At 43.1% G+C, this 12,002-nt stretch overlaps 1 protein-coding gene across 1 annotated transcript in view; it reads left to right on the top strand.

Annotated features, from left to right (window-relative positions):
* bsna (bassoon presynaptic cytomatrix protein a) overlaps nt 1-12,002 on the top strand; it is a 99,215-nt gene that overhangs the window by 30,381 nt on the left and 56,832 nt on the right. Inside the window, exon 3 of the mRNA XM_030785247.1 lies at nt 5,683-6,813. Coding sequence (XP_030641107.1) covers nt 5,683-6,813 — 1,131 coding nt within the window. The remainder of the gene's footprint in view (nt 1-5,682; nt 6,814-12,002) is intronic.

Genomic DNA, 12,002 nt, shown 5'->3' with positions numbered 1-12,002 from the left:
ATGTGTGTGTGTGTGTGTGTGTGTGTGTGTTACTATACCACTGGACTTTTGTTTATGTTTATTTTTTGTCTTTGTTTATTTTTGTGAAAAAAGTGCAGATTCTTTGAAAGGCTGAAAGTGCAGATTCTTCAAATGATATTGCCCAATCTGAGAACAACATTCACTGTAATTGTCTCCATTTGTATTCGTGTGTGTGCGTTTATGCACAGTAACTACGACTGGATCTGTTTAAGGGTTTGGTGGGGTGTGTGTGCGCGTGCATGTGTGTGTGTGTGTGTAACTGTATGTGGGTAGAAGTGTGTGTTCTGTGCAGTGCTCAGGCTGGGCTGTCCTGAGTCTGTGTTCTATTCTAGGGTTCCTCTTCATAAATTATTCATGTTCCCTTTGGCCAATCAGCACTGGAAACACCCAGCTGGGGACTGGGACCACCCACACAGCACAAGTTATTTTTGACATGGCCCAACCCAGTCTGTAACTGCCAATCAGAACTCACTGTGTCCCATATGAGAGTGCAGAGACCTCAGAGACAGAAAAATCTCACATTAACATACAGGTTAAACATGTGCATTATGAATTTAATTCTGTTTCCTATGAACAGTATTAGGGCTGTGACCACTCTGAGTGTAAAACCTGCCATGTGTGCATCACTCTGTTCTGTTGTGTCAAGTGCTGGGACAGTCTAACAGCCTGGGTAAATACAGGGACCAGTGTACGGCAATATACTGGATTATGTAAGTCACTGGTCCCTCTCTCCGCTTTCTGCTAGTTCATTATCCAAACAGATTTTCCAAGGAAAGCCAAACTTGAAATAGCTTCAGCAAGACACACAGGTGTGTGTGTGTGTGTATTGCACACATACACACACCTGTACATATATGCCAGTCTAGGCACACACACATATACATATATGCCAGTCTAGGCAATGGTTTCTGTTGTTGCTTATGTTTTCTCAACATCTGCTGAAGGGTTTTGAATACAGTTATATTGAGTAGTATACCAATGTACAAAGGAATATGGCTTTAAAAAACAGCTTTAGTGTTTCATTCTTGATATTTCATAAAATGTCAATGTTCTGTGAAATTTCTGAGAAAAAAGGTGAATGTTTTTCAGATATATATGCACGTGCACACACACACACACACACAGACACACACCCACTGGGCCTCTGCAGGAGATCTGTGTTGATCTCTGTCTGTCTTATGTGAAACACACACACACACACACACACACATGTTGGAGGCATTTTGTGTCTGAATGTTGAGACTGGGACAGTGCGTGTGTGTTGTTATCAGAGTGAAGAGTGTAAACTCTCGGCTGTCAGATGGAAAGAACACAGAAACAGGCCAGCTATCACAAAGAACCAGTCCAGCCATGCCCTTTCAATATCTCCCTCCTGTTTCCTCTTTCAATAGCCCTGTCACACTCTCACAGTCGATGTGTGTGTGTGTGTGTGTGTGTGTGTGTGTGTGTGTGTGTGTGTGGTTGGAGCACTGGTCGTGTGGTGTATGACGACAGAGGGATAGGTATTTAGAATGGTTGTCATGTGGTGTTTTAGGGCAGAGGTGTTTGGAATGGTCATTCAGTCACAGTGGACAGAAATGCTGATCCAAGCTGCCATTAATAACAGCGAAGAGGCAGAGGACTCTGATCAATGAAACTGATGAAACAGGATCCTGAGAATATGTGTTCGTGTGCGTGTGTTTGTATGCATGCAAGGGCTGGATACATAGGAGATATATGCATGTCTTGGTTATATAGGTGTCTTTAGATAAGCTGATGAATAAGTCTGTACTTGTGTAATGTGTGCCTGTTTGTTTGTGTGTGTGTGTGTGTGTGTGTGTGTGTGTGTAGCAGTCATGTAAACTTGCACTCAGGTTACACTTCACTTCTGTGAGCTGTAAAGTCTGAATCTGTAACAGTAATGTTTGTGTAATGTAACCTGGAACTATAATCTTCCTATGTCTCATTGTATTGTTCCCCTTTCTCTCTGTCATTAAAGAGAGAGCAGCCTATTCTGGGAAGCAGAGAGTAAAGAAATGAATTACAGACATATCCACAGAGCAGGTCCATAATGTGTCCTCTCTCCTCCAGAACATGTTCAGCTCAGCCTAACAGCTGTGTCCTTAACACGCCTTCTGTTAGGGCTTTACCCAAATGAGTTGGAGGGAAATTAAAAGATGCATGGACACACACACACACACACACACACACACACACACCTGCGTGTGTATTTGATAGACAGTTCTATTAAAAGGTTGCCGGTATGAATTGACTCTGATGTTGAGTAGCCTTTTCCTGTGACAGAGCAGTAATGAGCTTTCTCCGGAGGGGTGTGTGTGTGTGTGCACATGCCAGTACGTACAGTAACCATGTGAGTTTTTGCTTTTCATACAATGTAAGGTATGAGTGTGAATGTCTGTGTGTGCGCGAGTGTGAGTGCCTCTGTGTGTGTGTGTGTGTGCACGCACATGGGTAAACAATAACAGCTTTACTGTGTAAGGGAGTCAGACCAACACACACACACACACACACACACGGCCAAAACGAACCAGTCTCAGAATGTTACCGAAAATCAGAATTCTGCTGTTCTCCCTCCCTCTCTCTCTCTCTCTCTCTCTTTCCCTGTCCCTAACTGCCTCTCTACTTCTCTCTCTCTTTCTCTCTCTAACAAAAGCAACTTCTCACATGCATTCTGTCATAATTTATATCAATAATACATTCATCCAACAGGAAAGAGGAGCTGTAGCTTTTTCATAGATTGCTTTCCACTTCCCACTAATGCATTATGCTTATACAGATGGTGCTAATTCGTTCAGCCTTGTGAATGTGAACAACTCCCTCCATCCTTCAACCATTACAGAAGAACTGGGACCATTAAGACACAAATGGACTGTCTCCACAAAACACTACTTTAATGCCTTTGCCGTACTTATGGTCAATGCCCTGAAGGACAGGAGCAGTTAAACTGGAACACAACTGCTTTCTTCTGATGAGACTGAAAAGTACATAGTGTCTGAGTGTGTGTGAGACCAAAAGAGAGAGAGAGAGAGAAAACAGTAACACTCTAAAGACAAGTCTGCTTTCTACAATCCACGCCTCTCACTTTCTCTTGTTCAAGCTCTTTCTCTCTGAGATACAACTTCTCTGTCTGTCTTTTCTCTGTCTCTCTCTCCCTCCCTCTCTCTCTCTGCCTTCCCTCAGGTACCGGGTGTGTACAGGTGTGTGTGGAAGTGAACGCACGTGTGATGCAATTATTTTCAAACATGCTCATCAGAGACATTTTCACGGATGGCATCTGGCACCTCTGTGCGTTAGCTAGAATTTGCATGTGAGTGCATGTGTATCTGTGGGTGCGTGTGTGTGTGCGTGTGTGCGCACGCACGTGTGCCTGTGTGTGTGTGTGTGTGTGTGTGTGTGAGTGTGTGTGTGTGTGTGTGAGACTGTCATTTGTGACAGGCAGGGGAAATTGGCAAGCTTGTTGCAGCTGCATTGCTGTCAGCCTGTATTTTAGTCTCTGTACATGGATCCTCCCTCCTCTAAGCTCTTCAGAATGCTTTATGTGTGTATGTAGGCATCTGTGCGTGTGCGTGTGCGTGTGCGTGTGTGTGTGTGTGAGTGTGTGTGAGAAACAGACAGGTGGTAATCAGGCGGAAGACTTTTTGTTTGCACCTTTGTATTTAAAATCCCATTGAGCTGCAGTGCCATTGTTTTTTTTTTTTTAAATATTCACATATAAGCATAGTGTTGATTTGAGGCAGCTGAAACACTATCGCTACAAAACAAACTTGGCTTTTTCTTTTTTTGATGAACTTAACTCATTAACCTGTAACAAAAATCCAAAAAATGAGTGTTTGAGAGTGTCTGTGTGAGTATGAAACAAACAGACTTTCTGTTCACTGTGTGTGTTTGAGTGTGTGTTCTACAGAGTTTTGGTTTGTCCGCTGTCCAGAAAGTCCACTCCCATCAATTTCCTTTAATTCGGTTAATCAGTGAGACATTCAGTCAGGGCTTACTCTCAGTTAGGGCCTACTCTCCTACTCTCTCCCTCTCTCTCTCACACATTTCACCACACAGAACTCACCCTACTCTCATTGAGTAGCCCCATGCTGTAGGACTTAGCAGTGCATCTTTAGGGCTAATGGGTGAACAGGTGTAAAAAAAAAGGACTGGGGTGAAGAAGACTGTTGTTAAGGCAATCCAGAACTGTACTAACTTGTAACATCCATTGTGAAAAGAGTTCTGAGCTGCATTTTTATGTCTCTGTGTCTTTGGCTCCTTGTCTGTTTGGTCAGAGAGCAGTGACAGGCAATAAACATCTCCTTCATCTGCAGTCATGCTCATTATAATGTGAAAGATCAGTTCCCCTGACCTGTGAGGTTAGTCACTTTATTTCCGTTTGAATATTACCACTCCTAGTCTGTTTGTTGTTGTTGTTGTTGTTGTTGTTGTTGTTTTGCTTTCATTATTTTTAGTATAATGATGGTGAAGTGATCCTGGAGATGGTCCTTCCTCAGAGAGAGATGTGTCTGTTATTGTAATGGTATTAAGTGTGTGTTATTACATTGTGGTGTTGTATTATAGGTTGGTAAAGACATGAGAGATAGTGGAAGAGAAGTAGAGGATGGGTAAGGTAGAAAGAGAAGAGAGAGAGAGAGAGAGAGAGAGGTGTGACATGATGCACTGTGAGAAGTTGTCAGTAAAATGCTGACTCTATGTTCTGTCTTCTATTTACACACACCCACACACACCCACACTCTCTTCCTCTTTCTCTCTTTTTCAGGAGAAAGGAGAGACTCTAATTAAGATACATACTTCAGCCCTGATCAAGAGATGATAGTGAGGGTTTTTTTGAATGTCTAACAAAAATTAGACTTTCAAATTACTTTCAATTACTAGTCATAGAACAAGCCCAACATTTCAAAAGATTAAAGACGATGTATGCACACACACACACACGCGCGCACACACAAAGACAGAGAGAGAGAGAGAAGAAAGAAAGAGAGAAGAGAGAGTGAGGGAGACAGAAAAACAGAGAGAGAAGTTGTATCTGATGTGAACAGTGGCTGACACAGGGCAAGCTCTAATCACAGAAAAAGATCTCTTCTCCTTTACCAGACAGTCTGCCTCTGTACTACAGCAGTACCATCTGCATAAAACTATTTTACCAGACTCTGTACTATAGCAGTACCATCTGCATAAAACTATTTTACCAGACAGTCTGCCTCTGTACTACGGCAGTACCTTCTGCATAAAAATATCTCACCAGACAGTCTGTCTTTGTACTATAGCAGTACCATCTTCATAAAACTATTTTACTAGACAGTCTGCCTCTGTACTATAGCAGTACCATCTGCATAAAACATTCATTACACTTTAATAGCCTTCATACAGTTTAGAAGGGCCCTCAGGCTGCGCCCAGCATAATTCTTTACTCAAGGTTTGCTTAAAAAATTGTTCGTAATCATTTTTAATTAATTTTTTAAGTGAAAACATTTATGACTCGTGTGTTTATGGACATGTTTCTAATACTGGAGGACTTCACCCTCTCTCTGTGATCAATAACTTTTAATGACTAATAAGTCTTTATTTATTTTCATTTGATTTTAATGGTCAATGATTTATGGTGTTGTTGTATTTGTAGGTGTGCCATTGTAACTGTGTGTTCCATGTCTCGTCCTGTAGGTTCAGGAATGGTTGTGTTTGAATTGCCAAATGCAGAGAGCTCTGGGTATGGATATGACTACGCCACGATCCAAGAGCCAACAACAGATCCACTCGCCATCTCACCAACCCAAACCGGACCCCATTCCCCAGGCCCAACCTCCAGCCCAGCCCAAACCTCAAACCAAGCCTCAGATGCAGCCCCAGACCCAGCCACAACCCAAAATCCAGCCCCAGGCTTCGCCTCAGGCCTCCGCAGGTCTGCCCAGACAGAGTGGACCGGCCACATCTACCTACCAGACAGGACCTCAGACAGGACCGCAGCAGAGTGGATATCCTCCGGCAGGAGCTCCTCAAAGTGGACCTTCCTCTCAGAACCAGTTTGGGCCTAGAGGGCCGGGCAGTGCATCCCTCCCTGGCTCACCGCGGATCCCACACCCGGGTGCTGTGCCATTACCGGGCCTGGCCAAGGCCCCCTCACAGCCGGACCTGGGTCGAGGATCTCCGGCCCACCAAGCGGGTGCCCACGCTCAGATCCGCAGCGCCGGGAGCTCCCCCGCCCGGAGACCCCAGTCTGCACCAGAACCCGCCCAGGACGGCCTGACCAAACTCTTTGGCTTTGGGGCGTCCCTTCTGAACCAGGCCAGCACCCTCATCTCAGTGGATCCCCTTCCCGGAGGCCCGTCTCCTCAACCATCCCCCTCCCGAAATGCCGGCCAGGGACCCAGGGTTCTCTTCAGCGATGCCAACGCGGGGGCTAAACCTCCAGCTGCCGCCACCGCTGCTGGTGTAGGCAAACCCGGAGCAGGGGGTGGGATGTTTCCACAAGGGCCACACGCCCCACCCCAGAAAACAGCCAATCAGCAACAGTCGCCAGCACACAAGCAGCAGCAGCAGTCACCGTCGCATACAGCCAAAAGTCAACAGCAGCCGCCGAGCACGACGCAGCAACAGAAAACCGCCCAGCAGCCCCAGCAGCAGACATCCCCTCCCAAACCGGCCCAGACGGCCAGAGCCAAAGTCAGCTGTCCGCTGTGTAAGACCGAGCTGAACATCGGCTCTGCAGACCCACCCAATTACAACTCCTGTACCCAGTGCCACACACAGGTCTGCAACCTCTGTGGCTTCAACCCCACTCCTCACCTGGTGGAGGTAAGAGACCAACACACACATGCGCAAGCACGCGCGCACACACACACACACTCAAACACACACACACACACACTCAAACACACACACACACACACACACACTTCTTACTTCCTATCCAAATGGTCTCTCTCTCCTCCTATTTTTCTCTTTCTCTGTTCCTTTCTTTCCTTCTTTCTTTCTCTATGTTTCTCTCACCCGATTGCGGAAATTCAACTATGAGTTCAATTTTAAAGTCTCTGTAAAAAAGTGGACAGACTCAGTACAAATCCTCTCCTCTTTCTCTGTGGAATGGTCCTACCTTTAATCTTTTTACCTTTCCCCGTGTCCCTCCATCTTAACAGACAGAAAACAGTCTTCAGTTCTGCTCTGTTGAAGGATAGAAGGTATAACAGGATCAGTGTTGCAGCAGATAGAAAAAGAGGGAGGAAGAATGGAGGAAGAAAAAAAAAAGAGAGAAGAGAAAAGAGGAGAGGGAGAAGCAGGTTGTTGTGAAGTTCATTTGTATGCATGAGTATGGTTTGGAGCCTGATAAGACAAGAGCGCTTCTCCACACCCAGCTTATAAACTGATAAAGCACACCAGCCTCAACAGTAACACACACACACTGATTTCTCAACACCACATTAAGGCACAGAGGGAGGGGTGGATGGAGGGAAGGCTGGATGTAATGGTGAAAAGAGAGAAAGAGAGAGAAAGAGAGGACAAATAAACACATTAAGCAGTCTGTATTAGCTATTTAGTTTGCGTGTGCGCGTGTTTGTATGAATGGTTTCCGTGTGTGTATTGAGAGGCGACTGTATGACACATTCTAAGGTCACAGTTTTAACAGATGCATGTTGACTCTTTTTTCTGCTGAATCACTGAGGCTGTTGCTGTTTGTGTGTGTTATCATGTGCTGTAGGGATGTGTGTGCGTGTGTGTGTGTTTGTGTGTGTGTATGTAACAGTTGAAGGGACATTAAAGGACAAACAGAACAGACCTTGAAAAAGGTAGCAACAGGACAGAGGAATCACCCAAAGATTATAGAGAGAATTATTATGACTATTATGAATTATTCTCCTGTAAGATTTATGATTGCTGCATTGTTAAAAATGCTAGGTAAAGATACATATTCGAAAAACAAATGTATGGAGGGTTTAGTTTGCAGAATAGTACTTAGCACCACATACTAACACTGTGTCAATGGAAAAATGACAACTTTTCAATGGTCTTATGAATGACTTGGGATTTATGAAACTGAAATTCATGAAATTATGAATCTTTAGTTTTGCGTTACCTCTCCCTGCAATGGTAAATTAAAATATAATACAAAATATAAAATGAAAAATTATTAAAACAAATAGAAAATGAATAAAAGTGAATCAAGGACTTACAATTGTTTGGTTTACTATTCAGTGTTAGCAATCTAATCTCTCATTTTTCATCTAAACGACCAATAGAGAGAGTGATACTGAACAGAACTGAATAGGGTTGTCCATATAACAGTGTCAGAGAAGACAGCTAACACAGAGAGAAAAGTTTAGAGAAAAGTTTAGAGAGGGTTATGTAATTAGCACGAACTGGGTTTACACTTTCTCCTGTTAGAAATGATGAGATGGGTGTTTTCCCACTCGCTCCTGTTCCCAGCAGATTCTGCCAAGCTAAGAGAGAGTGAGCTGAATACTAAACCTGCCTGTGGAATTCATTTGAGCTTTATGCATTTTAATTCACCTCTCTCTCTCTATCTCTCTCTCTTTCTCTCTCGCTCTTATCCACACATACCCACACGTACACACTCACTCCAAACTAATCTTGATTTAGTGAGGGGGATTCTGAATTAATAGTTGACTCTAGATTGAGTTCTAGGGACGGGACAGAGCCAGAGCGGTATATTCCCAGCTCCAGTAATTATGTGGAGTCAGAGCGGTATATTCTGAGTTCCAGGGAGGATGTGGAGTCAGAGCCGTATATTCTGAGTTCCAGGGAGGATGTGGAGTCAGAGCCGTATATTCTGAGTTCCAGGGAGGATGTGGAGTCAGAGCGGTATATTCTGAGTTCCAGGGAGGATGTGGAGTCAGAGCCGTATATTCTGAGTTCCAGGGAGGATGTGGAGTCAGAGCCGTATATTCTGAGTTCCAGGGAGGATGTGGAGTCAGAGCGGTATATTCTGAGTTCCAGGGAGGATGTGGAGTCAGAGCGGTATATCCTGAGTTACAAGTCTGATACGTAGTCAGAGCGGTATATTCTGAGGGCATATCCTGCCCATCCCTGAGTCACTGAATTACTGCTCACACTTCAAAGCACAGCAGTCACATCTCATACAAGCTACAGCTTGTCAGGGCTAAAAATAGAATATCAGAACAAATGTGTTTGTGTCTGTGTGTGTGCATGTGTGTGAGAGAGAGAGCAGTTAAGTGAGCAAGCACGTGATTTAGAAACAGAGGGCAAAAAAGGCCTTCAGACTAAACTTGGAGCTCTAGGCTGCAGAAAAAAAACAACCCCCAAAAAACCAGGCAAAGTGTCAGGGAGATTTACGTAGTCTCAAAAGATAAGCAGTCAGAGGAGAAGCTGAGAGATGTAGGGAATAAAAAAGACATATTTTAGAGCTTCCACAGGGTCCCAGACATCCTTTACAGAGAGAGAGAGAGAGCTGATTTAAAACAGGTGGACACACAAACAGAACACATGCCTAGCCAGCAGGGAGACAGAATTGGCTGAGTGGGGGGTCATTGAGAAAGACAAGGAAGATAGAGAAAACAGGTTGATAGAGAAAAAGAGACAGATAGATAGATGGATAGATAGCGAGAGAGAGAAAGAGAGAGAGAAAGAGAGAGAGAGATATTAGATCTTAAGAATAAACCATTTTTGACTGTTTTGCAAGTGGCTTTTGCAATATATTTTTTCTAAAGTCATAATAATAAAGCTTCACTGAATCTGAATTGAACTGAATTGAATTGGGAGGTACAGGAAGAGAGAGAGAGAATCCTTAGACAAAGAGATACAAAGAAAAGGGAAAGTAAATCAACATAGCACATATTGTTTATATTTCAGTGTGTGTGTGTGTGTGTGTGTGTGTGTGTGTGTGTGTGTGTGTGTCAGAGAGAGAGAGAAAGAGGGCGGGGGAGAGAGAAAGAGAGAGAGAGGAGAACTAAAAGAGACTGAAAAATACATATCTGCCAGGTGTCTTGGCTTTTAGAGGACCAAAAAAAGAAGGCAATTTGAGTGCATTCAGTTCTCAGACAGGAGATTTGTGTCTGTGTGTATGGAGGCAAAGAGGTCATCTTTGTCACTCTGTTTTTGGACTCTGTGAAAGAGCTGAGGAAGAGCAGAGAACAAAAGTGATAGAGCAGAGAGAAAGAGAGAGACAGAGAGAGAGAGAGAGAAGCACACTACTCCATATTCTTTGTCTCTCCTATATTTTTCAAACATGGCTGTGTGAATTATTCATACTCAGTCCTTTCTATGTATTTATGTATTTACACTTTCCTCTTACTGATGGAAATGTTTCACTAGCTGTACTGTTAAGTCTCTGTGCACACACATGCGCACACATTCACATTCACATTCACATTCACATGCACACGTGCACGCACACGCACACGCACACGCACACTCACACACAGCCAGGTGTGCAATCCATTGACAGTTCTCTGCTGTCAGTGATTGTGCTGAGACTTTTAGCCCTGTCCATGGTGCTGAAGGAAGGCTTTTGGGGGTTTCTCTGCTCTCCTGTGCATATCCCTGGGCTCTAAAACTCTATTTAACATGCAGAGGTCCTTTTAATGTTGTTCATCTGAGGACAGCGGATGCATTTAACCGATAAGTAAGTTAAATTAATCTGTTCAGTATTAGACAGTGTTCAGTATTAGAGATTGTTCAGTATTAGACAGTGTTCAGTATTAAAGAGTGTTCAGTAGGCCCTATCAGGGAGTATTCAGTGTCAGAGAGAGTTCAGTATCAGTGAGTGTTCAGTATTACAGAGTGTTCAGTATCGGAGAGTGTGAACTGTTGTCTCAGTAGTGGGTTCCTACTTGCCGAGCTAGAGCTCAACATTATGACAACATAATTATATGATGTTCTGACAAATGAAATTTTTGGCGGTGTGTTTTTAGAAAGCTTTGGGGGAAAAGGCCTTATCACAGTTTTGCCACATTTTGAAATGCAGCTTTTACTTATTTGTTCCATGCAAATGTTTACACATATTTGTTCAGCCTAAAATAAGAAAAAAAATCTTTATGAACATGGCGAAGGTCCATTGTTTGGTTAAACATCCTATAAGCAGTGTTGGGGAGTAACTCGTTACATATAACGGCGTTACATAGTTAAATTACAAAATAAATGTACACGTAATCCGTTACAGTGACTGAGAAAAAAACATATATAATAAAATTACAGTTGCTAATCAAAACGTTGGTGATTACAAAGGGGCAAATCCGAATATATCCTTTTCGGTAAAAAAAACTTGAGTAGATTATAACATTCATTCTGTTGCTTTGCATCTTTTCGCCGTGCATGAGTGCCTTCTTTTGCCATATTTCCGGACAGTGTTGCCAGATTGGACTGACAGTTTTCCACCCAGTCACGTCTGAAAACCCGCTCATTTCAACAAAAAAACGCCCAATAAAGACTTAGCTAACGGGAAACCATTTAATATAAAGATTCAGTCTTCATAGATTAAATGGTGTCTCCTGTTAGCTAAACCTAGCTAACAGGAGACCATAAGATTGTAAAACAGTTCCAACATTGTTTTAAACAGAACATCTAGAATCTTTGAGAATACATGAAGTACATTATTATTATATTGCATTATTAATAGTAGGCTTTGCATAAAAAAAATCTTGGCCAAATGAAAATGACATTACAGACTGGCTCAAATTGCTCAACAGAACCCTGACATTTTTTCCGAATTTAGCCTAATTAGTTAATAAACAGTACAGAATAATCAAATCTATTCAGACCAAATTTTCCCCCGTCCCTTCTCAATTTGTCGCCGACAGTCAGTTAAAACAGCAACAATAGGCCTACATGACAATGGTCTAACCTTAAACACACTGGTAGTTTCGTCTTGGTAAAGAGATTAAGGAGACTCACCGATATCTTCCATTAACTCCTCTCTGAAGTGCGATGCCAGGACACACTTAATAACAGCAGTACATTTAATTCTGTGCATTTTAAATTCTCCGAATTCATCTTGCAGTAAATCCGATAGT

The sequence above is a fragment of the Chanos chanos genome, chromosome 9 (genome assembly GCF_902362185.1).
Source record: "Chanos chanos chromosome 9, fChaCha1.1, whole genome shotgun sequence".
Taxonomy (NCBI): Eukaryota; Metazoa; Chordata; class Actinopteri; order Gonorynchiformes; family Chanidae; genus Chanos; species Chanos chanos.
This window is presented reverse-complemented; position numbering and strand designations above follow the sequence as displayed.